The sequence below is a fragment of the Doryrhamphus excisus genome, linkage group LG21 (assembly GCF_037039965.1).
Source record: "Doryrhamphus excisus strain RoL-2023G ecotype Guam linkage group LG21, RoL_Dexc_Guam_v1.1, whole genome shotgun sequence".
NCBI lineage: Eukaryota > Metazoa > Chordata > Actinopteri > Syngnathiformes > Syngnathidae > Doryrhamphus > Doryrhamphus excisus.
The window spans coordinates 7,129,163-7,156,281 of NC_136377.1; the positions used below are offsets into that span (position 1 = coordinate 7,129,163).

General features: G+C 39.7%; 4 protein-coding genes across 14 annotated transcripts; 2 read left to right on the forward strand and 2 right to left on the reverse strand.

The window, feature by feature from the left end:
* Positions 1–489: 489 nt before the first annotated feature.
* On the reverse strand, positions 490–3,559 carry ska2 (spindle and kinetochore associated complex subunit 2). 3 transcript variants are annotated; one of them, XM_058087406.2, is made up of 4 exons: positions 3,369–3,559; positions 3,000–3,092; positions 1,910–2,116; positions 490–575 (listed from the first exon to the last, which is right to left on the reverse strand). In XM_058087406.2, exons 1-4 carry the CDS (start codon positions 3,399–3,401, stop codon positions 516–518), a joined length of 393 nt encoding a protein of 130 aa, XP_057943389.2. In that variant the 5' UTR covers positions 3,402–3,559; the 3' UTR covers positions 490–515. The 3 variants fall into 3 exon arrangements, with proteins under 3 accessions (XP_057943389.2, XP_057943390.2, XP_057943391.2); XM_058087407.2 differs by having other exon boundaries at positions 1,910–2,083; positions 2,997–3,092; XM_058087408.2 differs by having other exon boundaries at positions 1,910–2,083; positions 3,369–3,550.
* Positions 3,560–4,045: 486 nt separating this feature from the next.
* Positions 4,046–6,547, forward strand: smfn (small fragment nuclease). Of its 2 annotated transcripts, XM_078787672.1 has the most exons (8): positions 4,046–4,191; positions 4,776–4,859; positions 4,947–5,024; positions 5,140–5,251; positions 5,327–5,435; positions 5,612–5,665; positions 6,018–6,140; positions 6,532–6,547. In XM_078787672.1, the coding sequence occupies exons 1-7, from the start codon at positions 4,081–4,083 to the stop codon at positions 6,133–6,135; spliced, it is 666 nt and encodes a 221-aa protein (XP_078643798.1). In that variant the 5' UTR covers positions 4,046–4,080; the 3' UTR covers positions 6,136–6,140; positions 6,532–6,547. The 2 variants fall into 2 exon arrangements, with proteins under 2 accessions (XP_078643798.1, XP_057943899.2); XM_058087916.2 differs by lacking the exon at positions 6,532–6,547 and having other exon boundaries at positions 6,018–6,356.
* Positions 6,393–18,351, reverse strand: LOC131138726 (beta-galactosidase-1-like protein 2). 8 transcript variants are annotated; one of them, XM_078787668.1, is made up of 19 exons: positions 18,280–18,351; positions 17,680–17,757; positions 16,303–16,488; positions 16,156–16,224; positions 15,749–15,844; positions 14,412–14,520; positions 14,237–14,329; positions 13,111–13,192; positions 12,738–12,802; positions 12,572–12,656; positions 12,303–12,440; positions 12,125–12,205; positions 10,968–11,077; positions 9,905–10,051; positions 9,745–9,816; positions 9,375–9,619; positions 9,180–9,291; positions 7,493–7,609; positions 6,394–7,392 (listed from the first exon to the last, which is right to left on the reverse strand). In XM_078787668.1, the coding sequence occupies exons 2-19, from the start codon at positions 17,727–17,729 to the stop codon at positions 7,306–7,308; spliced, it is 1,944 nt and encodes a 647-aa protein (XP_078643794.1). In that variant the 5' UTR covers positions 17,730–17,757; positions 18,280–18,351; the 3' UTR covers positions 6,394–7,305. The 8 variants fall into 8 exon arrangements, 6 of the variants coding, with proteins under 6 accessions (XP_078643795.1, XP_078643794.1, XP_057943896.2 ...); XM_058087914.2 differs by lacking the exon at positions 18,280–18,351 and having other exon boundaries at positions 6,396–7,392; positions 9,375–9,462; positions 9,541–9,619; positions 17,680–18,201; XM_078787669.1 differs by lacking the exon at positions 17,680–17,757 and having other exon boundaries at positions 6,393–7,392.
* Positions 18,352–18,899: 548 nt separating this feature from the next.
* On the forward strand, positions 18,900–26,806 carry ei24 (EI24 autophagy associated transmembrane protein). Its single transcript, XM_058087514.2, has 11 exons — positions 18,900–19,017; positions 20,076–20,209; positions 20,382–20,527; positions 23,033–23,093; positions 23,179–23,245; positions 23,312–23,436; positions 23,587–23,706; positions 24,818–24,929; positions 25,014–25,125; positions 25,279–25,353; positions 25,427–26,806. The coding sequence occupies exons 2-11, from the start codon at positions 20,168–20,170 to the stop codon at positions 25,587–25,589; spliced, it is 1,023 nt and encodes a 340-aa protein (XP_057943497.1). The 5' UTR covers positions 18,900–19,017; positions 20,076–20,167; the 3' UTR covers positions 25,590–26,806.
* Positions 26,807–27,119: the final 313 nt, after the last annotated feature.

Below are 27,119 nucleotides of genomic sequence, written 5' to 3' on the forward strand. Positions count from 1 at the left end.
GACCGTCTCGATCGGAACGATATTTTATTGGGAGGTTTAGTTTGGAAAGTGGCTGGTTTTCATCAGAAAAATGCACATTATAATACAATATATATAGTGCAAATAAAATCATACTTGCAAGCTCCAAAATAAATATGCAAACACGCATACTCTAAATAATAGTTTTCTTTTGAATGTACTAATGTTAAGACATTTGTATTAATACATACATACATGATATACTGTGTAATAATAATTAGATATTATTTAAATTATAAATTATTATAATTAAATTATAATTATATTATACATATAATTTAAATTATAATTTATTATAATTAAATTATATATTTTATATTATTTAAATTATAATTAGTTATAATTAAATTATATATTATTTAAATTATTATTTATTATAATTAAGCTCGTTGACGTGTGGAGGGAGCCAAGCCTAAAACCCCTGAGGAGGCTTTCAGAATCCGAGTATGTTGACCAAGTGAAGAATGCAGATTTACCCGATACAAAGTATTTTTATTTTACTTTATTTTGATGGAGAGCTCTTCTAGCTTCTGCACCGACTCAGCATGAGAGTGAACCTGTAGTGGGTTGAAAAAGCAGGAATAATTAGACCATGGAATACATTGAATTCCAAGTGAAAACAAAAAACACATGATAAATAATTCTTCATTGGACCTGACATAATAAAACATCAACAATACACCATAAACACCTTTTCACAGATACATCTATTGACTATTACTTGTTGTGCAAATGTTTACTGAGGTAGTAGTAGTAATTTAGCCATCCATCTTCCAGGTTGTGGGCCAGTCTTCCAGGTCCCGAAGCAGCAAAACAGCCATAGACCATCACACTACCGCCACCATATTTTACTGTTGCTATGATGTTCTTTTTCTGCGGCCTTAACTGTTATGCCTGATGTAATGGGAAACAACAACAAAGTTCCACTTCTGTCTTGCCATTCATTCATTTTCTACCGCTTATCCTCACAAGGCGGGTGTCTTCGGATGAGAGGCGGGGTACACCCTGGACTGGTGGCCAGCCAATCACAGGGCACATATAGACAAACAACAATTCACACTCACATTCAAACCTATGGAGAATTTGGAGTCGCCAATTAACCAGTGGCTAATAGTCTAAAAATAAAGAATTCATTCCAAGAAATGCTGCAAATGTTTGACATAGAGTGAACGATGATAATGCAATATTTCCTTTACTATATCATGATATGGTATCAAAATTTTGGACTATTCATATTTATATATTTTATGGCCGTATTCAACCACAAAACAGTAATTCATTCATTAATTTTCTACCACTTATCCTCACAAGGGTCACGGGGGGTGCTGGAGCCTATCCTAGCTGTCTTCGGGCGAGAGGCGGGGTACACCCTGGACTGGTGGCCAGCCAATCACAGGGCACATATAGACAAACAACCATTCACACTCATATTCATACCTATGGACAATTTGGAGTCGCTAATTAACCTAGCATGTTTTTGGAATGTGGGAGGAAACCGGAGTACCCGGAGAAAACCCACGCACGCACACGGAGAACATGCAAACTCCACACAGAGATGGCCGAGGGTGGAATTGAACTTGAATCTCCTAGCTGTGAGGCCTGCGTGCTAACCACTTGACCACCGTATTTTACCAAAGTTTTTGGGGATCATCTGGCAAAATTAAGATTTCTTTCCCACAAAAAAAGATGTGACTTTTGTGTTTTTGCAAAGAAAAAACAATGTTGGTGGTTCAAAAACGGTGATTTTGGCTGCCAGAACACAACTGTCACCTAAATGAAAAGCCAAAACGACAATTTACATCTGTACTTGTGTACAATGTCATACCATATACAGTACTATATCATATTCTTCACACCGTGATCATTATGAAATCACATGTTAACTGTATACCTCCATGCCGGTCTGTGCAAAGTGTTGAATCAGCGCGGCGGCCCTGTTGATGTTCTCTCTGGTGGAGAACATGGACTCTTTTTGTGCAGCTGCAATCTCTGTCATCTGAGAGCACAACGCAGTGTGCTTGTCTTTAATGGCTCTCAGTCTCTCCAGCATCATGGCGGGGTTCTCCTGCAGGCACAGTGTAGCTGACAGTGTATTCTTCTGACAAAGCATGAAAGAAGAGCGGTCTGTTTGTTGAACGATGAACAAGGGCAACAACAAGACCATCCTTATTGTCAAACACGGCGGTGGACTTTCATTATTTTGTATTTTTATTGTAAATTGCCTTCACACAAAAAGAATGACTCTACGGTACACCATCCAAAACCCTCAACAAACTACGATATATTCAGAACTCCGCTGCCCGCCTCCTCACCTCCACCTGCTCCCGTGAACACATTACCCCCGTCCTTAAAAACATCCACTGGCTTCCCGTCCCCCCAACGCATTCACTTCAAAGTTCTTCTCATCACCTACAAAGCGCTCCACGATCTGACCCCCCCCATATCTCACAGACCTCCTCCATCCACACAATCCCGCGCGCCCCCTTCGCTCCTCAGACTCCAACCTTCTGGCACTCCCCTGTAAGACCAAGCTCCGAACCTGGGGTGACAGAGCCTTCTCCATCGCTGCCCCCACCCTCTGGAACTCTTGGCCCCATTCACTCCGTGCTTGCCATGACCTTCCCACCTTCAAAAAACAACTAAAAACCCACCTCTTTAAATCAGTTTTTAATGTCTAACTTTTTATACCTGACTGCTGAATGAATGTTGTATTTTAACATATCTTTTACACTGTTTACTTGTTTTTACTCCATTTTTCTGTAAAGTGTCCTTGAGTATTTTGAAAAGCGGTATACAAATAAAATGTATTATTATTATTATTACCCCGAGGTGATACTGACAGGATATGAATGAACAAACAAATAAAACTCAAGTGAACTTCTTCTTTCTAGTAATACTCCACTAATGCAATTTTCCAAAATTTTCCCAAGGGTATTATTCTAGTGGTTGTGTCAAAATGCTAACAGTAGTTGAGTTACCACCTCAGGGAAACGTCCATTCTCTGCAGTATGGTTAGTGAGGTCCAGTTTCAGGCGCTTCTCAATGTGGTCCAACCCCGCTTCTGACTTTGAGAACTGCAAAGATTTAGGACAGTACATTAGCAGGAATATTGTTTAATGTGAACTTCAAGACGTCCAAATGAACTGAAATCATGTGGCGAGTTGTTGAATAGATGTGAATACAATATGAATGTACTATATTGTAATGTTTTGTGGTACACTGTTACGCTTGCGCGTACCATTCGCTTGAAGCGCGCGAGAATCAAAACACTGGCTCGTGTCGTAACCAGGAATAAGTAGAATTGAGAACAAGACAGAAAGGACAATAAAGGCCGTTTTACGCAAACTTACCATCAACTCAAGGTTTTCCACTGCTGTCTCCATGTCGAATGGTTATTTCAGTTGTCACAACAACTTCAAAAACGCTTTTCCTCCTCTTCTTCGGTGTTGGTGATTGGTTAAACCAGTTTAAGGTGCATTACCGCCACCTACTGGAGCAGGGCTGATCAAACGTTTTCCCTCCTCCTCTTCTTCTTCGTCTTCTTCTTCTTTTGGTTTAATGGCGGGTTGCATCCATGACTTTGAAAAGGTGCATACCGCCACCTACCGTACCAGAATATGTATCTATGGGCACTTTAATTACTTTATGTTCGGATGAGTAGTAAAGATATCAAGTAATATTACTACTACTAATAATGTTAATAAATATTCTAATATTCTAATATCATGATAATTGTAACAATTATTTTAATAATCTATATTAACGTTTTCCCTCCATGTGTGCGTCGCTTTAAAGAGTCCTCCTTGCAACAGCAACCGTAAAGAAACATAGTGTTCCACCAAAAATGTAAATGCAAGTTTTGAGAATATTCACAACAAAAAAACGCATTATATAAAATGAACAATTTCACTCAGTTACACGCAGATTTATTTATAAAGATGAGTTTTGAGAAATTAGAACTACCAACAGTTGGTTGAGGCTGCAAATATATGGGAACTTATGTGTGACGTCACTTCCGCAAGTTGCATCGTTCCAAAATAAACGGAAAACATCATTAAATACATGCTGCTTTACAATTATCGTGTGTTTAGTTTTGGTTTTCACACCGTAAGGTGCTTTCGAAAGAACATGAGCACCACTTTATCCCAGAAGATGGTGTGGGTGGATCTTGAGGTAAGTCACAACAGCTGATAAAACATTGTTGTACGGCTTTGTGAATCTTTATTTTTGACTCACGACTCTCACTCTTATTTCAGCCTTGATTCGTGTATGCACTAAAACGAAAATATCGATATCAACGCTGCAATATGTTGATTGTACAGTATGTACATATTTGTATATATCATGGCCGTTCAAAGTGCGGCTTGGGGGCCATTTTAGTCATTCAAATCGTTTTTTTTTACTGTCCCTTGATATTATTAATGGCTTAACTTTGGGCTGCGTATCAAATTAAATACTTGGATCAGTAACTATATTGTGTACACAGTAGTACGCAAACATTGAAGTACTGTTGTAGTGCGCTTACAGGAAATGACAACCGCATTCAGTGGTTCAGTGTTTCTAACAGGACTGTAATCTATCTGTGGTGTTTTAAGTGTGTGTGTGTGTGTGTGTGAGAGAGAGAGAGAGAGTGAGAGATCATGACACAAAACTGCCGCTTTTATCTGTGGTAGTCTAAATTAATTTGTGACGGGCCACCACAAAATCATATGCTATACCTCCTGCATAAAAATGGGTGTGGGTTCTGTATTTTACAGATGACAGGCTTGGATATTGAACAGGACAAAATCATCGAAATGGCGTGCATTATTACAGACTCCAACTTGAAAATTTTGGCTGAGGTAATAAAAAAAAATGTGACTGGCTTGTTGTATTGATTTTTGTATTGATTCATTTTCATTTTTTTAACTGAAGTTCTGTCATGGCAGGGACCCAACTTGATAATAAAGCAGCCTGATGAACTACTGGAGTCCATGTCAGAGTGGTGCAAAGAGCACCATGGCATGGTAAGATGGTTGCAGTGATGAAATGAAAAAAAAACCTGACAAAAAGCTGACATTTAACCAGTAGTGTATATGTTTTTTTTATATCCACTGTATCAAATTAAATGTTTTTTTCCAGTCAGGATTGACCCAGGCTGTACGGGATAGTAAAATCACCCTGGAACAAGCAGAGACAGAATTTGTATCCTTTGTCACGCAACACACCCCCCCTGGACAGTGCCCCCTAGCTGGTGAGATGCTTGTGTCTGCAGCCGAATGATTTAATGTAGAATTTCCTCTTTGCTTAATTATTCCGGTTTGTGCAGGAAATTCTGTGCATGCCGACAAACGGTTTCTAGACAAATATATGCCGCGGTTCATGCGTCACCTCCACTATAGAATAATTGATGTCAGTACCATCAAGGAGCTTTGCAGGTGAGTGTGATCATTCCCTGGAACTATTTTTCAAACACACATACCCTCACGTGATTATGCATTATTTCTTTATTCTTGAATACCCACAGACCCCACAGCTTTTTTGGATTTGTGGCAAGTTCAGTAGTAAACAAACCATATTTGTCATTAGTAGTTTTTAATTTTTTTTATTTTAGGAGGTGGTTTCCAGTGGAATATAAGATGGCGCCACACAAAAAGGCAACCCACAGGTAAAGAATAACACGTGGTATGATAGCTGAGGGGGTGCAGCTGCCTTTGAGTGCTGAAAATGTTTGTACTTTATATAAATACAGCATTGTATTGTATTTTTTGAGATTATAAAGGGTAATACAATTGTAAATGTGACTATAGGGGTGTTACATCATGTCCAGAGGGCTCTAATAATGTAATGTAAATAAGGAATCTAAAATCTGCAAAAAAAAAATATGATTAGCAAAGTCAAACAGTGACTTAACATCCTGTATTTTGACACCATGACTTTGTAAATGAGTACAAAGGCTTCACTAATACTAATAATATTCACATGTAAGTAATGGAAACATATTTTGTTTTGTCTTTCAGAGCTTTGGATGACATTAGGGAAAGCATTAAAGAGCTGGAGTACTACAGAGCCAGCATCTTCAAAGAGTCTCTGGGGAAAAAGGACAAGATTGTTGATGACGGAAACAGCAAGACCTAAGAGAGGTAGCATTCCAGGTTCTGTTATGTATTCATCAATAATAAGTAATAAAACTATGCCTGGCTCAGCTCAGGTGTGTGTGTCAAAGGCATAATTTTTGTGTTTTACTTGCTCCCAGTGACGCTGGTTTTACTTGCTCCCATTTTTTGACCAAACTTTGTGGCCGATCAAATGACACACATTGTCACTATTTAACACACTTATCCTGCATAATAAAGACATGAATTCATGGCAAATCTTTATTTGAACGAGGTCTATTGCGGTAACAGAACCAGTAAAGTCGAGTAATAAATAGGGTTCCTCATGTCATAAAAAACTAATATAAATAGGAACTTTAACACATGCCTTCGAAGTAATCTGAATATTCATTCATTTTTTACCACTTATCCTCACAAGGGTTGCGGGGGTGCTGGAGCCTATCCCAGCTGTCTTCGGGCACCCTGGACTGGTCGCACAAACAACCATTCACACCTATGGACAATTTGGAGTCGCCAATTAACCTAGCATGTTTTTGGAATGTGGCAGGAAACCGGAGTACCTGGAAAAAACCCACGCATGTACGGGAAGAACATGCAAACTCCACACAGATGGCCGAGGTAATCTGAATAGAAACATCAAAATATTTCACAAACCTCAAAAAAATAAGCAAAATCTTGGACGGAATTAAAAAAAAAAATGTATTAATGTAGCTACTAGGGATGTAAATCTCTTTGGGCTGAACGGTTTTATTTAGTCATCTAGATAGAGCGGCATCAAGAAATGATTTCTATATTTTAAATATATATTCATTCATTTTCTACCGCTTTTTCCTCACGAGGGTTAAATATAAATATATATATTTTTAAAAAGGAATGATTTGATTAGGTTGGCTTGTCAAACCTGATACACAACCCTAGTAGCTACAGCCACACTGTAGCTAAAAATAAATACACCTCAATGTGATTCAGTGTAGTTTAACATTCTACAACTGCAAAAAAATATATTGTATCTTGTAGCTCTTGGGTTATATCATAATGGAATTCATTGAGTATCTTCCCCAATAAAGACTGAGGTAAGTTTAGCCATTACTACCTTTTTGGAGGACTTTCATCATATACTACAGTCACACATAACAGTACCAGTAATTCAGTAAAATGTAACATTTTATAGATACAGGCGAGACGATGACAGTCACATGATGTCAGCTGCCATTCCAAGATCAGACATGTCCTCAAAATTGACCTTGTAGTCGCCTTCTTGCTCCTCAAAAAGGATGATCTGATTGAATAGAAAATAAGAACTCACACAAGGTCAAGTATGATATTCATTTCACTACTGTATAAGTTGGGTAAATGTCCATGTATCTTAATACAAATACCTGGTTGATTCCACTGTTGAGAAAAGGACCAGGGAGGTAGAGCGTCTGCTGGGGTCCAATGGACCAGTAGCATCCCAGATTTATCCCATTGATAAAAACAACACCCTTTTCCCAACCCTGTGGACCCCAAACATAATTCAATCACTTTCCTTCACGACACAGAAGTCCACTAAGGGTGTAAACGGTATCATGGAGCAGTACGTATCTCGTTTTTTTGTTTTAATTGGGGTAAAGTAAGGGAGTGCTTCACGCATGTACCGTTACACCCTAAGTATTTATGATGTATGGCAGGGTTGGACAAACTTTGCCTCGCGAGCCGCATTAAAATTTTTCGGGTGCCAGACTATATATTTGATACATGCAAACTGTTAACAGTCCATCCGGAATAATTTATCCGTAAAAGTGTCATACATTATGTCCCTTGTTTTCCACAAGCACTTTAAGCATCAGCCCCCATCATATAAATTCTATAAATAATAGAATTACAATAAAACACTGACTATTAAAGAGTATGTCAACATCTCTGAATACAACATGACTGACTACTTGAAAGTCATGTTGCCAGCTTATATGTTAAAGGTTTAAATACCGTATTTTCCAGACTATAAGTCGCACTATTTTTCCTAGGTTGGCTGTTCCTGCGACTTATACTCCAGAGCGAGTTTTGTAAAGTTTTGGTCAAGTAGTTAAAATAAATTACCCGCAAAAAATGCGACTTATACTCCAGTGCGACTTATGTTTTTTTTCTACCTAAATATGCATTTTTGGCCTTGTGTGACTTATAGTCCAGAAAATACAGTAATCAACTGAAAAAAGAATAGTTACCAGCTAAATACTGTATTTTCCAGATTATAAGTGGCACTTTTTTTCATAGGTTGGCTGTTCCTGCGACTTATACTCCAGAGCGACTTATAAATGAAAAAAGTGTTTGTTACATAAACACTGGACACCTTTTCTGTTATTTTTTGTGTAGCTGAATAACCATTGTGTTAGCATATCTTACACCTATTCAGCCTGTTCTCTATTATTTTATTATTGTTAGAACTTGCCTTCCAAGAGGACGTAATGTCTGTTTTGGTCAAGTCGTTAAAATAAATTACCCGCAAAAAATGTGACTTATACTCCAGTGCGACTTGTGTTTTTTTTCTACCTAATTATGCATTTTTGGCCTTGTGCGACTTATACTCCGGAGCGACTTATAGTCCAGAAAATACAGTAATCAACTGAAAAAAGATACCGTATTTTCTGGACTAAAAGTCACTTTTTTCCTAGGTTGCCTGTTACTGCGACTTATAAATGAAAAAAGTGTTTATGTTACATAAACACTGGACACCTTTTGTGTTCATGTTTATTTTTTGTGTAGCTGAATAACCATTGTGTTAGCATATCTTACACCTATTCAGCCTGTTCTCTATTCTTTTATTAAGGTTAGAACTTGCCTTCAAAGAGGACGTAAAGTCTGTTTTGGTCAAGTAGTTAAAATAAATTACTCGCAAAAAATGCGACTTATACTCCAGTGCGACTTATGTATGTTTTTTTCTACCTAAATATGCATTTTTTACCTTGTGCGACTTATACTCCAGAAAATACAGTACTTTGTAAGCAACTGGTGGGCCGGATTCACATGTGGCCCGCGGGCCGTAGTTTGCCCACCCCTGATGTATGGCATTAAAAGCAATTCACCCACTGGCAGTTTCACAAAAGTATCGCTGGGATAGCCGTAAGCAAACAGTTGGCCCATGAAGAAGGAAGGGAAAGTGGGGGTTTCAGGAAGAGCTTTCCAAGGAGCCTGGTAGAGACTAAAACATGGCGTCTATTTCAAACATATCGCTACTCCAAAATTTTTTTTTTATCATTCATTATATTTCAAAAGTGTACAAACCTATCAATGAAACTGGGTTTCATTTCCAGGCTGTATGTTGTGAAATCCCGTAGTGGGATATCGTTTAGAAAAATGTCACCGACAAGGCCTGTAACGACACACATTGAAATTGACCTGTCAATCACAGCCGGTATGACAACATCCTGTGTCACGTCTGATAAACCACCTTTGCGCTGCATGTCGAGGTCCCTTCCCCGGTGAACTCGACCACAGTTCTCAACCAATAAACTTAAAATTCGCTGTCCCTGGAGGGAGATCGTGATCATTTTCATTTGCAAATTTTGGCCGGGAGGAGAAGGGGGGGTTTGGGGGTACAAACATCCCATGCAGTGCAGAATGTTAAGATCTGGTCTATGTCAGTGATCCATACCTTGCCATCTGGAACAGCCATCTCCATAGTCTGCTGTTTGAAAAGCCCGATGTAACTCCTGTTTACAAAAACCTGCAAAAGACACCAAAATTTTTACCGCCCCGACTTTTCCAGAGTGGTGATGACATTGCTCCGATTCAGGTCCACGGTTCGGACTCACAAGAGCACGATCTTTAACGTTGCCTCCCGACTTCAACAATCCTCCACTGGTGATGGTTGTTTCATAGAGGGTGTATCCATAGGACTGACCGTTCCTGTTGTTGGCTGGTAGATTCTCCATGTTCACCGGCTTGACAGACTTAAAAGGCTGTTAAAGAAAACTGAAATGAGTTGGACTCTGTGACAGGAAAAACAACTACAGTCGTCCCTCGTAATATCACGGTTCGATTAACGCTCCCTCGCTATATCACTTTTTCAGAATTGGCCTATTATTTGTCCAAACTTATTGAAATACAAGTGATATGTAGTATTCCTTACATTACCTTCACACCACATGGAGTCCGACATGATCTTTTCAAACAACATTCTCCTCCCATTCTGTGTGGAAGTGGTAAGTTTTGAAAATCCCACCCTTGGCCATCTTTTTGCATGTTCTCCCCGTGCATGAGTGGGTTTTCTCCAGGTACTCCGGTTTCCTCCCACATTCCAAAAACATCCTAGGTTAATTAATTGTCCATAGGTATGAATGGTTTTCTATATGTATGTGCGACCAGTCCAGGGTGCCTGAAGACAGCTGGGATAGGCTCCAGCACTCATCGCGACCCTCGTTGGATAAGCGGTAGAAAATGAATGAATTTCTAAAAAATGATTGGTTGTGATATGTAATATTCCCTACATTACTGTCACACCGTATGGAGTCAGCCATGGCTGACATGATCTTGTCAAACAAGGTTCTCCTCCCATTCTGTGTGGAAGTGGTAAGTTTACGTTTTGAAAAAAAATAATTTGAGGCTAACTGGTTAGCTCGCAACCGTCTCGAATCCTTGCAGCATCGTGTTATCAACAATGAGTAATAGGACTGTAAATGTTACTAAATGTTTGTTATTTCATGTAATGTTAAAAACCATATTTAGAAAGTCATAACCCGTTTTCTATGCGCCAATATCCCATTTATTGACATGAAATCCTGTATCGCTGAAATTCCTTTAATGCTGTTGATAAACGAGGGACGACTGTATCTGCTTCTGGCATGTTTTCAGGTAATCATACATCGAATGGCATACTCCCTCAGTAAAGCTCAAAGCATCCCATAAGGACAAGTGCTGGTATGTGATTGCCGTTTCATACGCTTCTCTGTGTTGTAACACTGGCATGTCGGGGAAAATGTCACCTTCTGGTGTGAGAAATAATCATTACACAAAGCTCCATCCACCTTTGAAGTACAGTAGATCCCCGCTTTAAATGGGCGTGTGGTTCCGAAAAGTAAAAAAAAAAGTAATTGATACGCCCATTAAAAAGTTTGTTTTAACACACATCAGTCCTCTTAACCCTTCAAACACTACTGCTAGCTTGATGTTGACATTTTTTTCAGTTTTTGGATGAACATTTTGCAGTGTAAAAAAAGTGGGCTTTTTTTCACATTGGTTTTATTATTCATTAATTTTCTACCGCTTATCCTCACTAGGGTCGCGGGGGTGCTGGAGCCTATCCCAGCTGTCTTCGGGCGAGAGGCGGGGTACACCCTGGACTGGTGGCCAGCCAATCACAGGGCACATATAGACAAACAACCATTCACACTCACATTCGTACCTATGGACAATTTCTCCTAGCTGTGAGGTCTGCACGCTAACAACTCGACCGCTGTGCATCCCAGTAATAAAATTATTTTTCATATTTAAAAAATGTAATAAAAATGTGTAAACTAATAGAAATCAAAATACATCCAAATTAATATTTTAAGTAATTTAAAAAATGATTATACTCATAATTTCTGTTTTTTGTACATTAATTTTTTGGCAATATTCATTCATTCATTCTCTACCGCTTATCCTCACGAGGGTCGCGGGTTGTGCTGGAACCTATCACAGCTGTCTTCAGGAGAGAGGCGGGGTACACCCTGGACTGGTGGCCAGCCAATCACAGGGCACATATAGACAAACAACCATTCACACTCACATTCATACATATGGACAATTTGGAGTCGCTAATTAACCTAGCATGTTTTTGGAATGTGGGAGGAAACCGGAGTACCCGGAGACAGGGAGAACATGCAAACTCTACACCGAGATGGCCGAGGGGGGTGGAATTGAACCCTGGTCTCCTAGCAGTGAGGTCTGTGTGCTAACCACTCGTCCGCCGTGCAGCCCTGGTTTTACTACGCATTTATAATTTTCTTAAAAAGATGTGCGGGGATCCACTGTATACGTGTTGTTTAACTTACTGTTGAATTGAGACAGTAGATCTCGGAGGAGGTGGTACTTCTGTGTGTACTCTCCGGCTTCAGACAAGGGAGCGTCATAATCTACAAAACATTTAAAATGCTGTCATTTGACGGTTCTTTTGCTAAAAGTGAGCGCTGGTTTATTTTTGGACAATATGCATGGCGCTGAGGCACCAACCATAGCTGGGGACGAATGCTTTGTAGGAAGGTCCAGCCAGCCCTCCGCTCATGAAACCAAAACTGGAGCCTCCGTGGAACATGTAGAGGTTGACTGACATGCCTCGTCTCAGAATTTCTCTCACGGTGGACACCATATCTAAAGAAAAAAGGACACCCAATCAATGTCAAAGACATAAAGGTGTCTTTTCTGATGACAGAATTTCCAGGCGAGGGTGAATTTCACCCTGAGAGTGATGTCTTGCCCCTGGTGGAGGTTATGGAACATACCCTCTGCGGGGAGCACGTGGTGGAGGTCGCCCCACACATCGTACCAGCCTGTCCTGTAGTCCATCACCATGGTTGGTCTGTTGGGCTGACAGGACAGAACAAAACCATCCATCCTTGGATGCCCTTTGTAAAACAACAAGTGTAACGATGTGGAACTGACACCAACCTGGATTGCGTTGAGATCCTGAACGTCTCTCTGGTTGACTTTCTGCAGCTTCAGTGTTCTGAGGGCTACATGACAGAGAGTGCAACCAAAAATAACAAGTAATACATGCGCAACACACAATGCAGCTTTGCCAATTGCCAAACAGGAAGTTACCCAGCATGCCTTGCAGGTTGAATCGTATAAAACAGTATTGTCTTGCGTGTACAGTAGACTTACACCATATGTTCCACATGTCACTTGTCTGATATCTTGTACAAACATTCATCAATTCCACTTTTTCACTTTTAAATGTGGCCTTAATCTGCCTGACTAACATTCCAGAATATTCCCTGGGGGCCAATAAATATTGGGTATTGATGAAAAAATACTGTACCTCCATCCACGCCGCCTGACTTTAAAGTGTTGTGGTTGTCTGATGTGAGCAGGAGCTCACTGATCCCTCTGGACTGCAACGCCTTTCAAAAAAAAAATGCCAAATGAGACGGATGAGATATTTCATCAATAGAATACACACGCCTGCCAGTTTATTAAAGAAATTTAGGCAAAAAATATGTAAAATTTGCTTAACTAGGCATAAGTTTTGACTATTAAGAAGCCGTGTTCAAGCACAAAACAGCATGATTTATTCATACAGTTTTGATTTTTACTGTTTTATAGTGTTCGTAAACAAATTCATTTTTCTGTATGCACCCCTCTAGGAAAAAACGTTTCGACACCCCTGAGTTACTGTACATCAAAAGCCATCAAAACTGAATTACAGATAATTCTAATATTTGCAAAGTAGGACATTTGATACAACCCTTACATTGGATCTCATTGCATGAGCAGCTCTAGCTAATGTTGTGGTCAGCGACTGTACAGTAGATCCTCGACTTTCACGGGGGTTACGTTCCATACTTAGCAGAGAATGGCAAAAATCCATGAATAATTGGCAAGTTTCCAATTTCGGCTCAACATTTGCAATAAACGTCACTACACATTCAATTCATTCATTCACTCACTACCGCTTGTCCTCACGAGGGTCGCCGGGGGTGCTGGAGCCTATCCCAGCTGTCTTCAGGCGAGAGGCAGGGTACACCCTGGACTGGTGGCCAGCCAATCACAGGGCACATATAGACAAACAACCATTCACACTCACATTCATACCTATGGACAATTTGGAGTCGCCAATTAACCTAGCATGTTTTTGGAATGTGGGAGGAAACCGGAGTACCCGGAGAAAACCCACGCATGCACGGGGAGAACATGCAAAATCCACACAGAGATGGCCGAGGGTGGAATTGAACTTGGGTGTCCTAGCGGTGAGGCCTGCGCGCTAACCACTCCAGCTCCAGAAAAATATCAAATGTATGCTGTACATTTTTACCAACTTAGATATGAATGAGATTTGTTTATCTGCGTTTTTATCAAATTTCTGCAAATTTGAGGGACCGTGAATGCTGAATCGTGAATTTGCAGGGATCCACTGTATCTCCACATGACATGACCTGTCACATTACCTCTTTAATGAAATGCATGTAACTGTCATCTTTAGCAAAAGACCCGTATTCACTTTCAACCTGGACAGCAATGATGGGACCGCCTCTCTTATACTGAAAAACATTACAACATTTTATTTAGCGTTATGGCACAATGGTACTTGTAAAATAAGCCAAGAGCAAAAACAAAAGCCACCTGCAAAGGCACCACATTTGGTATAAGTTTGTCAAAATACGTATTGACAGCCTCGGTAAATCCCGGGTGTGTTGTTCTCACTCTCATGCTGCCATCTTGGAGGAGCCAGCTGCAAAGAAGCAGACAATATGCTAGCACATGACTAAAGGCACGATGCTGCAAAAACACCAGCACAGTGTGTCCACCATTCTGACCATTCCTGACCAAGCGTCACACACTGGCTTAGTCTTCCCTTACAGGGAGCCATGACCCCCCCCCCGATTGAATTTAACACAGAATGGCTTATTTGTTTTTGTATCGTTCATCCATTTGTGTAGCAGCATCTGCATTTCACCACACAATCTTCTCGGAGGGGCGTCCAAATGGGGAGCCAGTTTTAAAGACATTACATCTAATGCTAAGCTACCTGAACATCTTAGCTTTGTCTTAGGTGGAAAAACTAATTTAACAGAGTTGTCATGACATTATTTATTTATTTTTTTAAAAATACAAAGATACATACATAATACATGACTGGACAAAACTTTTTTATGTAACCGAGTCACAAAACAATGCAGGTGCCCCCCGCCCCCAAATTGACACTAAATAATATTAGTCAGCCTTTTTACACCAAATAAACCACTGGTGTTATGATTATATTTAACAATATATCATAAAAATGTTATATTTCCTTTCAATATATCATCTCTCAGTTTGTAAAGTTGTGGAATTGCCGTTTATGACATGTACAGTATTTTCTCACAGGCAATTTGTGCTCTCCAACATTGGGAGTATTTCTAGGAATGCTGGCTTTTTAACTATTAAAGAGCAGCATTTCGGTTTTCCCATGTTTTCCATATTTCCTCGCAGGCAATTTGGGCTCTCTAACATTGGGAGCATTTCTAGAAATACTGGCTTTTCAACTATTAAAGAGCAGCATTTCTTTCTCCCCGTGTTTCCCATATTTTCTCACAGGTAATTTGTGCTCGCCAACATTTTGAGCATTCCTAGAAATGCTGGCTTTTCAAATATTAAAGAGCAGCATTTCTTTTTCCCATGTATTAAGCTACACCGTTTGTGAAAGCATGCCGTTTTCGTCACAGTGCTGACACCAATGCACAGAGTGAACTCTCTTTCACAGGCAGCACCAGACCTAGGGGAATCTGGACCAGTACACCCTGCTGGTGTAAACGTGTCTTTACACTGAAATAGGAGTTAAGGTTCGCTTATTAACATATATTGCAGGGTCCCTGTTTACAATTCTGAATACAGCATTTCCAACACCTATGGAGGTCGGCATGACCCCTGGGCCACACTTTGGACACCCTTGCCTCAGACCCCGACATCCTAGGTCTTACCTTGGGAGTCCACCCAGGTCTAGCTCAGAGGCGATGTAGGGCCCTGGACGTAAAATCACCCACAGACCCAGTTCAGCTGCGAGATGAATATAAGCCCTGAAAGCAACAGAAGGTATCGAATAATCAGCTTGAATAAGAACAAAGACAAAAGCACCACTCAGTGTTTGCAAATATGCTTGGCAACAAGAGGAGTGGTCTGCAGTGTAACATCCTGCCTCACACGTCCCTGCTGTGGTTAAATTGCTGTTGTTAGGAGATGCTGCCGTTGTCAGGCGAGGTGCTGCAGCCAAAGCACCAGGGACTGATATCCCGTATACATGAACTGCATATTCCCAAATGGATAAAACAGCTCGGATTGTTACTATGCCATCGTCTGGTCAATAAACTACAAAGCTGGTACTTCTCACACTAAATCAAGCTGTGTATGGAAGTTGAAGACCCCTCTCTGTGGCTGGTGCAGATTCCAGGGTACATATCTGCAACGACACATAAAAGTCATAACATAGCATAAAAGGGTAGGGGTGTGAGGTGCGATGACAACAAATCCTCCCTACGTGGTGAGGGTGTTGATGCCACAGGCTTTCATTTTCATCAGGCGATCCCTCCAGTAGGCCCTGGGCACACGGAAGTAATGGATGGATCCTCCGAGGATACGGAAAGGCTTCCCCTCCAAGGTGAGCTGGGACGAGTTGGCACTCAGTCCGACTTTCCTGCTCATTCTTTGTCCAACTCTTGAAAGGCTGTAAGGAATTTGTTTTTACACCCACATAACATCCTTGATAGGAATTTGCAATTTTATTTAAGTACACTGTAAAAAAAATTTTTTAGCTTTTAGTTCCGTCAACTTATTTTTGTGCGTCAGGTCAACAAAATTTAGCCAAAAAGTTGAGACAACTAGAAATGTTAGGTTTTGATCCCCCCCAACTAATGAAATAGTTCAGTCTACTTTGAAATGTGGGTGTGGCCAACTTGTACAAGAGTGTGATGGGTTTTGCACATGCTCAGACGCTCGTACATGCACGCACCCATCCATCACAAATATCACCCCCACACACTGACAGATGTCATATTGTTCTTATGCTAATGTTTTAAAAATATGTTTTAAAGACAAAACATTCAAGTGTTAATGTTTTCAAAATAAATTGTTCCAGACATTTTGTGTTTCGTAACAAAATAGTTGATTTAACATGGCATTTCTCGTTATGATTTATGTCAGATTTCAACCCCGACTACTGCATTTAAGAAGCTGATACGTTCTGTAAAAAAATTGACCCAACTTTGTAATTTGTAACCTTGCTGCCTTAAAATTAAATCTAGCAAATTATTTCACGTAATTTCAACACAACTAAGTTTCTCCAACTTAAAAGACCAAGTTCACGTGACTTATTGATTTGTTGTGGGAACTTCATTTTTTTAGGTCATATAACCAAATATTTTGGTTGTATCAACAATGTAAAGTAATCTCAACTCATTTTCAAATCAGGTTAAAATTATTTCAATTTAATTGTGAGTTGAATTTACTTGAGCTAATTAGTTAGACTAAATCAAAAGCGAGTTGAGATTACTTGAGTTCTATTGTTGATACAAAAATATTTATTTGACCTAATAAAGTTCCCAAAACAAAGCAATAAGTCACATGGACTTGATCTTTTAAGTTGGAGAAACTTAGTTGTGAGTTGAAATTACCTGAAATAATTCGCTAGATTTAATCAAAATTTTGAGGCAGCGAGGTTACACATTTTTTTCAAGTTGAGTCAACTTGGATTTTTTTTTTTTTTTACAGTAATTTCAGGTCATGTGTTTCGATTTTATTAAAATATACACATGAGTAACATTACTCAAACTTCATTATCTTGGCTATTTTTCACAGCGGGAAATAATAAATAACATGACGAAACATCCTGTAACTGATGAGTACGCAAACAACTTACTCCAGATGTCTGTACACGATGAAGACGGCGATGCATAAGCAGATGAACATGCATTTCCTTTTGTTGGAGTTTCTTATCCTGAGGACGACCATGGATAAACAGGCTAGTGATCCCTCCCGTCCGTTGTGGTTAAGTAGCACGTGAGTATAAATGAACACAAGATGCTGGGAGCCTGAACACAGCACCGCCTGAAGGGAGTGACCCCTGTGGGACTCCATTTAACCCATAGCAACCCACAACACTTTAAATGTGATGCTTTGTGCTTGAGCTGAACTCAAGTCCCGAAGTCATGTGATGCACAAACATTTGAATGAGACAGTCAACTCATTCTAAAGCCATTTAACAATTGGAATGCTTTAAGGGGAAGGATCAACTTGGCACAGGAAGGTCAAAGGCCAAGGCACAAAATGAGGGCTACTTTTTTTTCTAATTTACAGGAATCCAACCAACTAGCATGTCAACAATGTTGAAGAACAGTTCTTGAGTCAAAATACCCCCCAGGTGTGTCCAGAGGATCCACAACAAGACAAGGAAACGAGGCAAGATCAAAATAAAAGCACATGGCAAGTGACTTCAAGTAAATAAAAAGACACCACTTACAAGGACTCGATGCAGCTGAAGTCATCAAAAATCGACTAAATGGACTGCAATGACTCCAGATTATGCCTAATTAAGCAATGGATTTCACTTCCGTTTTCATGACGTCATCACCAATAAGCTTGTCACGTTCGGTCTTGAGGTTGAGTTTAATAAAATAATGGCGGCAGCAGCAGGATAACACAACAGCAACTACCAAACAAGCCAAACCGAAGACAATGACGCCACAAAAGAGCACACACTTGAACTAAATACGGAGTATGAAATTAGGATCAGGTGCTTGAAATAAGCAGGGATAGAGAAAACAGAAGGGAACAAGAAAGGAAGTAGTTACAAAATAAGGGCATGGAAACCGGAACAGAGGAAAAGGAGGAACTAAAAAAAAGCTTTCACATCGTGACAAAGCTATTAATTTACTTTCATAAATTATTGTAAATTGTGCAAATTAGTCAATATTTCAAATTGCAAGGCTACAGAATTAAAAAAAAGTTACACCTTTGTTATCGCTGAGACGAGTATGTTTACTCCAGTATTTACATTATTTGCAATGTATTTCATGTAACTGACAGCCCTGAGCGGTACGAACTACATTTCCCATTATCCATTGGGGTTGGCGCTTGCGCAATATGTTTTTCCATGGCCTTTGTTGGTCCGGTGTTGGGTGCTTGTTGTTGTTATTGCCATAGAGTGTGGAAAAGAACATATAGACGTTAATATATAAGCACTAACCTGTCGTACGAGGTAAGTAGCATAACGCAACTGACGATGCACTTTCCTCGCTGTTTGAAGTGTTGCCGTCACTAGACTGACAACATTGATGAGCTAGCCAGCTAGCTAGCTTCATAAACAAACATGCAAGCAGGGCGCAGGCTTCGTGAAAATAAACAGAAAACTCTGGCAGGAATTTAAGACACTGATGTATTTAAATCTATTTATGTATTAAATTGCCGTGGTTCTTTTTTTCTTACTTTGAATGTTGGCTGACACACGGATTGCATGCTAATGTTAATTTACAGGAAAGGTTTCTTCTTGGAGAGTACATGCAAGCAGTTCACGTTATTACATGTTATTATAACTTGATTTTGCCTTCTTAACGTCTTAATTAATCAAGGGTTTGTCCCTTGGGAGACACATTTTCCCTAAATCATAATTCATTTGACCAAGAACTTTGACACAATTGCTTCCAACTTTATGGGAACAGTTTGGGCAGGACACTTTACTGTGGCACTGTGGACACAGTGTCCATTGAGTCAAATGCAGAATTGGAACTAATTAAAGTGGAGATAGCTGGTTAGCATTCAACCAAATATGTGTCTATATAGCGTTTATATAAGTGTAACAGTACATACTGCCTCAAGAAGATTTTTTATTTTGGGAAGCTAAAGACCTGCATCACAGTCACAGCCGTTTCATAACCAAAGCACAAAGTGTTTGCTGATAAGCATTAGGACGAAACCACTTCGGGGTGGGGTGCCAACCCTTGACCCCTGACCAATCGTAACAGGATATGCGAGGTTAAGGGGAGGAAGCTGCATAATTTGAGAACAATGCCCCATTCACCCTGTACACATCGTCAGATTTAGTGAATATTTTATTAAAAGAAATGTACTCTAGTGCCTTAAAGGGATCCAGTATAGTTTTTAATTATATTGATATTTTTTCACATAACAGTATAAAAGGCTGATTAAAAATCCAGGCCTTGAAGTGCCTTAAAAAAAAAAAATCAAAGTGAGCAATCTCTGATGTTGCTCCGCTACAGATCGTGCTCCTTATGTTTCCTTGCATTTGGGTTCCGACAGGTTACTGTGTGGTCTACCTGCCATGAGAGCTGACCACCAGGTCAGCCGTATCCCTTCCTTCTGCAGTTGATGGATCTGCAGCTGGTACGGAGATGACAGACAGCGTCAGGGCCTTCCTCCGCAATGTTGCGACGGTCTGTAGTAACACACATTTAGACCAATACATATTTTAACAGATCTGCTGCTGTCCAAGCAGTCCAAACAGAAGCTGTAGTAATTATACACTTGATCAAAGTTACAAGTGTTAATTCCAGACTGCAGTAAAGAATGAGTAAGATAAATGGTTTTTTTTTTGTCTTGGGAAAGGGGATTAAAGACTCCATATTGGGGATTGGAACAATATCCAAGCTGGATGCCCGCATTCAGCAAAAAAGGGAGGAGCAGCGTCGGAGAAGGGCCAGCGGGGCTTTGGCACAGAGACGGGCACAGAGTGAGGAACGTAAACCCGACAGGTACATACGTATGTCTAGATCAGTGTTTTTCAACCTTTTTTGAGCCACGGCACGTTTTTTACATTGGAAAAATCTTGTGGCACACCACTAACCAAAAATGCGCCGTGAAAATCAAACAGAATAGTCAATTCCCCAAGTTTTTCTTTCACTTGTTGGAATAACTCCGTATTGCCAGTTTTCCGTCTGTCCAGCCTTGAAATTTAGTTTGAATCAAAAACAAACTTTGCTTAGTCCAGTGCCGATTGCTGGCCTCCATTTTTAAAACTGAAGAACGTCTGGATCTGTGTGTTACGTCATATCTGAGCATGCGCTGAAAGAACGCACCCGGGATGAATTTAAACAGAAAAGATAAAATTCAATCTTGCTAATATTTTATAATTAAACTCAGGACATGTTTTATATAGATATATATTTTCTTTTTTAATAAAACTGCATGACATAATATTTGCAAATGAGGATTAATAAATGTTAATTATAAAAAGTGATATTGGATAATTCCTCACGGCACACCTGACGGTTTCTCAAGGTACACTAGTGTGCCGCGGCACAGTGGTTGAAAATCACTGGTCTAGATGTTTCTCATACACACACACATATATATATATATATATAAAAAATTTAGTGCAGGGTTATTTTAGGGCTATCTGACTAAATGCAGAAGAATAGTTCTTGAGAGTCTGAACTGGTGTGAATGAAACAAGTGCTTTTCAGTGAGATTATATATTATAGATGGGGAGTAAGGTGGACAAAATGACAAACAAAAGCAAATTTTCACAAACAGCGGATCACAGCGGTGTTTGTCAAGTAGCTGGGTATAAGAGTTTGATGAGTCTCTGGGGTAACGGTGGATTGAGGAACTCCATTCTGGAGGAATGGTCCTCGATCCTTTAGTCCATTATCCACACAGTCAAAAGGAAAGACAGTCCTACCCGTTCGCTGCCACTTCTGAAGGCTTCTTTGCTTGGTGCCGAACCAAAGCTGTCCAAAAAACCAAAAAATCCGACCTATACGGGCATCAACATGTCAGTCAAAATGCACAAAATTTACCGGTAAACATTCCAAACAAGTAAATTTCCAATTCAAGATGGCCATAGTCAATTTACACTTCATAATTTCAGTAACAGTTCAACTCATGTGGCATTCATCCCACTTTACTGGCTAGCAATGCAGTTGAGACATATATAGTACATACACATGTAGCAGCCGCAGACATGTAGCCGGTGAAAAGGAAAAGCTTACCGCAAAGTTGTTTTCTTCAGGTTTGAGTTCAAAAAGTGTTGTGAGCATGCCGCTTGTTGACCAGCCAAAGCAGGAGCCCCCGATTGCCTGCACCTGCCGGCCCTTTTAGAGGTTCCTTCCAGCAACGACAGCGAATCAGGAGGGGACCTCATGTCAGCTGACAAAGTCATATGACTGCTCCTCATTAGTGTTGTGGCATGACATAGGTTACACTTGACTCACTTTCAATGTATTCCCTTTTTTTATCATTAGAGAAAATTCTTCCAAAATGGCAACCGCTTCCTGGAATGGTTGTGTTTGACTTCTGAGTGTCCACTGTCTTCCACAGGCAGGATATTTATTTATTTATCTATATATTTCAATAATATATATATTCATTCATTTATTTTCTACCGCTTTTCCGCACGAGGGTCGCTGGGGTGCTGGAGCCTATCCCAGCTGTCTTCGGGCGAGAGGCGGGGTACACCCTGGACTGGTGGCCAGCCAATCACAGGGCACATATAGACAAACAACCATTCACACTCACATTCATACCTATGGACAATTTGGAGTCGCCAATTAACCTAGCATGTTTTTGGAATGTGGGAGGAAACCGGAGTACCCGGAGAAAACCCACGCATGCACGGGGAGAACATGCAAACTCCACACAGAGATGGCCGAGGGTGGAATCGAACCCTGGTCTCCTAGCTGTGAGGTCTGCGCGCTAACCACTCCAGCTCCAGGAAAATATAAAATGTATGCTGTACATTTCTACCAACTTAGATATGAATGAGATTTGTTTTCATCTGCGTTTTTATCAAATTTCTGCAAATTTGAGGGACCTAATATATATATATATTATTGAAAATTATAGATAAAAAAATATAATATGTAATAAACATGTATATAATATATATAAATAATCAATTTAAAGAATAAATAATCAATAAATATATATTTTTATTTTTTATATTTTTATTTTATTTATTTATTTATATTTTTCAATAGTTTTATTGAAAATAAATAATAAATGGATCCATCCAAATATCCATATATATATATATATATATATATATATATATATATATATACACATAATCAATACATATTTATTTATTTATCTTCCACAGACATTTGGCTTCTTTCATGAGCAGCAGAGATTAGGTCAGGGGTGATAAGGATGTGAAATTACCTATATTATGTATATATGGCTAATATGGATTCTTTTTCAAGTTAGTTGACAAATTTAAGGGAAAAAACATATTCTACTGTTTCCTTCCCTTGCAGTGACCCAAAAGTAGCTAGTAGGATCTTTCAGTGCTGTGCCTGGAATGGAGGAGTGTTCTGGGTAAGATGTTGAAGCTACGTTGCTCTTTGGTTGTATTGAACAAAAGATGACGTTACTTCAGATTTTAATATCGTTCTCTTTCCAGCTTAGTCTGTTTCTCTTCTACCGGGTCTTTATCCCACTGCTGCAGACGCTCACAGCAAAAATTATCGGTAAGTATTTAAAGCTGCTTGTGAGTGGCGGGACGATTCTCACAGGAAATAATCTTTCTGCTCCAGGTGACCCCTCACTCCATGGCAGCGTCTGGTCCTGGCTAGAGTTCATCCTGACTTCCGTCTTCGGTGCGCTATGGGTTCTCCCACTGTTTGTCCTCAGCAAGATAGTTAATGCCATTTGGTTTCAGGTAGGTGCCTGGTATTGATATTATATTACTGATATTGCCCTAGAAATGAATAGTAATGTAACAGTACAGTTTTGTATTTAGCATTTAGTTCGGTTCTTGTACCCAAAATGAACAGAACCATAAATTTTAATGGTTTGGACCTTGTTGCAGGACATAGCTGACCTTGCATTCGAAGTGTCTGGCTGTAAAGCACAGCCGTTCCCCAGTGTAAGCAAAATCATCGCAGATATGCTCTTCAATCTCCTCCTGCAGGCACTCTTCCTAATTCAGGTAAGTACCCTCAATACGATATCATAAAGGGCAGGAGTGGTCTCGTACGGTCTTGTGGTCCAGTCCAGTGTTGTGCTGGTGTCTTTTATCCAAATAATGAGTTCAGATTAGGAGTACTGTACTTTATGATATTCTGGTTAACATAAACCTACTATAAAGCATGGACTGATGATGTATTTGTCTGAGTAATATCATTATATCCTGTCCTCTATGATGGACAAAGGCTCCATTGATATGGATGGATGGATGGATGGATGGATATAATTTAGCTGCTCCAAAAATTCCTTGCAATAACTGTGCAATAAATCATGCAATAAACCTGTGACTTGATCCAAATCAGACCCCATTATATATATATATACATATATATACATATATCTATATATATATATAGATATATAGATATATAGATATATAGATATATATAGATGGATGGATGGATGGAAATAATTTAGCTGCTCCAAAACTCCCTTGCAATAACTGTGCAATAAATCATGCAATAAACCCGTGACTTGATCAACATGTACACAGCTGTAAATAGTATACACTACCACTCAAAAGTTTGGGATCACGACCTGTGAGGCGTCTTTGTCTTAAACTACACACTCTCAGATATGCATCGTTTTTGTGTCCTTGTTAGACCCAGTTTGTGCTGCTCTATGAAGGGAGTAGTTAACAGCATGGTAAGAGATTTTGGTTTTAGTTAAAATTTTTAGATGGGTTTTCTAATAATCTATTATTAGCCTTATAAAATGATGAACTTGGATTAGCAGCCATACCAGGAGATTGATGCAGAGGACTGACAGTTGTTGATAGTAGGCCTCTATGCAAAACTGTACATCCTTTTTTGATAATCATCTGATTCATTGTAATTGTTTGTGAAATGGATAAAAATGTTTTTGAGATGGAAAAAAGTGTTTGTGAAATGCATGAAAATTTGTTTTTCTTTGGAAAACAAAGACATTTGCAAGTGAACCCAAACTTTTGAGCGTTAGTGTATATAACCTCTTGATTTGCACTTCCCATGCTCTTTTGCTGTAAACTCGGTATGTCCCCTTATAGGACTAATAAAGGCATCTGTTATCTTATTATTTGCCTATTTGCCTTCTAGGGTATGATTGTTAGCCTATTTCCCATTGATGCCATTGGACAGATGGTCAGCCTGCTACACATGTCTCTACTCTACTCCCTGTACTGCTTCGAGTATCGCTGGTTCAACCACGGTGAGATATCCCAATACACAAAAGTACATCTTGTGAACTGAATGTTGAAAATGAAACCGAACCATACGGGGATTTATGTCGAAGGCGTTGAGATGCACCAACGGCTGTCTAATATCGAGAGGAACTGGCCCTATTACTTTGGCTTTGGTTTGCCCATGGCTTTGCTGACAGCTTTGCCTTCATCGTACATCATCAGGCAAGTCCAGTGGTGATATTAGCGCAACCCACATATACACACATATATCCTGTACATCTGCATGTATGGAATCCAAATATAACTATAGAGGATCAAAAACACTGATATTTCATAAGAAATTAAACATGTGCTGCATCTATGCTTTCTCCACAGCGGCTGCCTGTTCTCCATCCTCTTCCCTCTCTTCATCATCAGTGCTAATGAGGCCAAGACGCCAACAAAGCTTTAGTAAGAAATGCATCAAGCAGCAGTTTGCGTGTTCCCACTGCCTAGTCGCTTATCCACATTCCCTCGTTTTTAGCCACTTTCAGCTGCGTCTCTTCTCGCTGGTCGTGCTGATCAGCAACAAGCTTTTCCACAAGACGGTCCACCTGCAGTCCTCCATGACATCGTCCACGTCCTCAGAGAGGCTGACGTCTCCCCACGCGTCCCCAGCCAGACAAAGGCTTCTGCCCACCCACTGATGGCGACGATGCTGCATGAAGGCGTGATGCAATGATTCATCTTCCACAGCAAGATAACATGTTTTTATCTCATCTTGGCCCTTTGAGTCGTGTACCGTTTGGTCACGGTGTCAGTGTGACACACACACACACACACACACACACGCCCAGTTTTACACATTATTTATCAACAAAAAAAAGTTTTCTTCTGTAATTTTTGTATAATGTGCCATCTGCGACTCTCCTTTAAGAAATAACACAGTAAGTCATAAACAGTGGAGCAGGGGTGTCCTAAGCGGGGCCGGGGGCCATTTACTGCCCGCAGCTGGAATATTCTACATATAATATTAACCATTTCAAAGGAGAATTTGAATGTTTGAACAAGATATCACACTAACAATAATTACTGAAATATATCTCATATTGACAAACGCAGGAGTGTGGTTTTAGAGATTTTTATTTAAAAATATATATGAAGAACCTAGCGGAAAAACATGTGGGCACCCCTGGTGAAGCATTTGAAGGAACGTATTTGCTTTTAGAAGCAAATAGATTATGTTTACCTGTTTGTCTCATATGTTCCTGTCTACTGTGCCAGCAGTTCCAGGAAGGACCGAGTTCCATCAAAGGGAGGATGTTATTTTTTTTTCTGTATGTTTAAATCAAATTCACAAGTGGGGAGCTGCAAGGATTTGGGACCTGCTGTGACACAAACCAAAACGGCGTCACTTGTTATATATGCTGATAAATGGTTTCCTTTGTTTCAGTCAAAATGGGATGTATTTACTGCAAACTGCAAGATGACCAAGAAGACCTCTCGGTTGGCAGTCAGTGTAAAGGTGATCATGAAATGTCACTGACAAGCTGCATCACGTCAACTATTTATTTCCAATGCTAAAAAAATACTGACAAAGCATTTTATCCTGACAGACGTGTGCTTAACTTACTCTTGCTTTCTCCAGAATTCATCTTCATATTTTTTTTGTGCTGTATTTAAGAAACACTGAAGGTTCCACCACAATGCAATGCAATGACCGACCCAATACCGCCCCATTCACTCAACAGGTTGCAGAATGGCCTTTATGACCATACAAGTTTAATGACTTTAAAAACAAGATGGTGTTTTGTGCAAACTGATGTTTGTGAGTGAAGTTTTGTAATGGAAATGTATCTCATTTCAATAAAGTGAATCAGTATTTAACAGCAAAGTTGAACTCCAATACCAAGCGAAAGGTCTTTTTTTTTAGTCATGAAGTCGGTATTTAATTTACTTAAGCAATACCTTTTAAGCCTGCATTATAATGTGAACAGAATTTTTTACTGGGTTAGTTTACTTTGAAGGCCGGAATTCTACCGGATGTTGCCAAGCGGACACCGGAAGCTGTACTGCTTTGGCAGAACCGGAGATGATTAAAAACATAAACTAATAGGTGCACAATATGGGAAACTATTGCATGTGGGAGCGGCAGTTTCCCTGTGAAAACGGGAGTGTTTACATATATAATTGTCGTCCTCTCTTTGTATTAGTAGGCTTTGAGAGTGTCATACCAA

Excerpts from the sequence above, each read along its gene's own strand:
- LOC131138726 (XM_058087913.2), bottom strand. The coding sequence starts at position 17,897 with ATGGAGTCCCACAGGGGTCACTCCCTTCAGGCGGTGCTGTGTTCAGGC. Across the intron at positions 9,817-9,904 it reads ACGTTAAAGATCGTGCTCTT|GTTTTTGTAAACAGGAGTTA; the intron begins GTGAGTCCGAAC and ends TGTCTTTTGCAG. Across the intron at positions 9,620-9,744 it reads TGGCTGTTCCAGATGGCAAG|GGACAGCGAATTTTAAGTTT; the intron begins GTATGGATCACT and ends ATCTCCCTCCAG.
- ska2 (XM_058087406.2), bottom strand. The coding sequence starts at position 3,401 with ATGGAGACAGCAGTGGAAAACCTTGAGTTGATG. Across the intron at positions 2,117-2,999 it reads AGAATGGACGTTTCCCTGAG|AAGAATACACTGTCAGCTAC; the intron begins GTGGTAACTCAA and ends ATGCTTTGTCAG. Across the intron at positions 576-1,909 it reads TTGCACAGACCGGCATGGAG|GTTCACTCTCATGCTGAGTC; the intron begins GTATACAGTTAA and ends AACCCACTACAG.
- ei24 (XM_058087514.2), top strand. The coding sequence starts at position 20,168 with ATGACAGACAGCGTCAGGGCCTTCCTCCGCAATGTTGCGACG. Across the intron at positions 23,707-24,817 it reads AGGCACTCTTCCTAATTCAG|GGTATGATTGTTAGCCTATT; the intron begins GTAAGTACCCTC and ends TTTGCCTTCTAG. Across the intron at positions 24,930-25,013 it reads GTATCGCTGGTTCAACCACG|GCGTTGAGATGCACCAACGG; the intron begins GTGAGATATCCC and ends TTTATGTCGAAG.
- smfn (XM_078787672.1), top strand. The coding sequence starts at position 4,081 with ATGCTGCTTTACAATTATCGTGTGTTTAGTTTTGGTTTTCACACCGTA. Across the intron at positions 4,192-4,775 it reads TGGTGTGGGTGGATCTTGAG|ATGACAGGCTTGGATATTGA; the intron begins GTAAGTCACAAC and ends TGTATTTTACAG. Across the intron at positions 5,436-5,611 it reads ACCATCAAGGAGCTTTGCAG|GAGGTGGTTTCCAGTGGAAT; the intron begins GTGAGTGTGATC and ends TTTTTATTTTAG.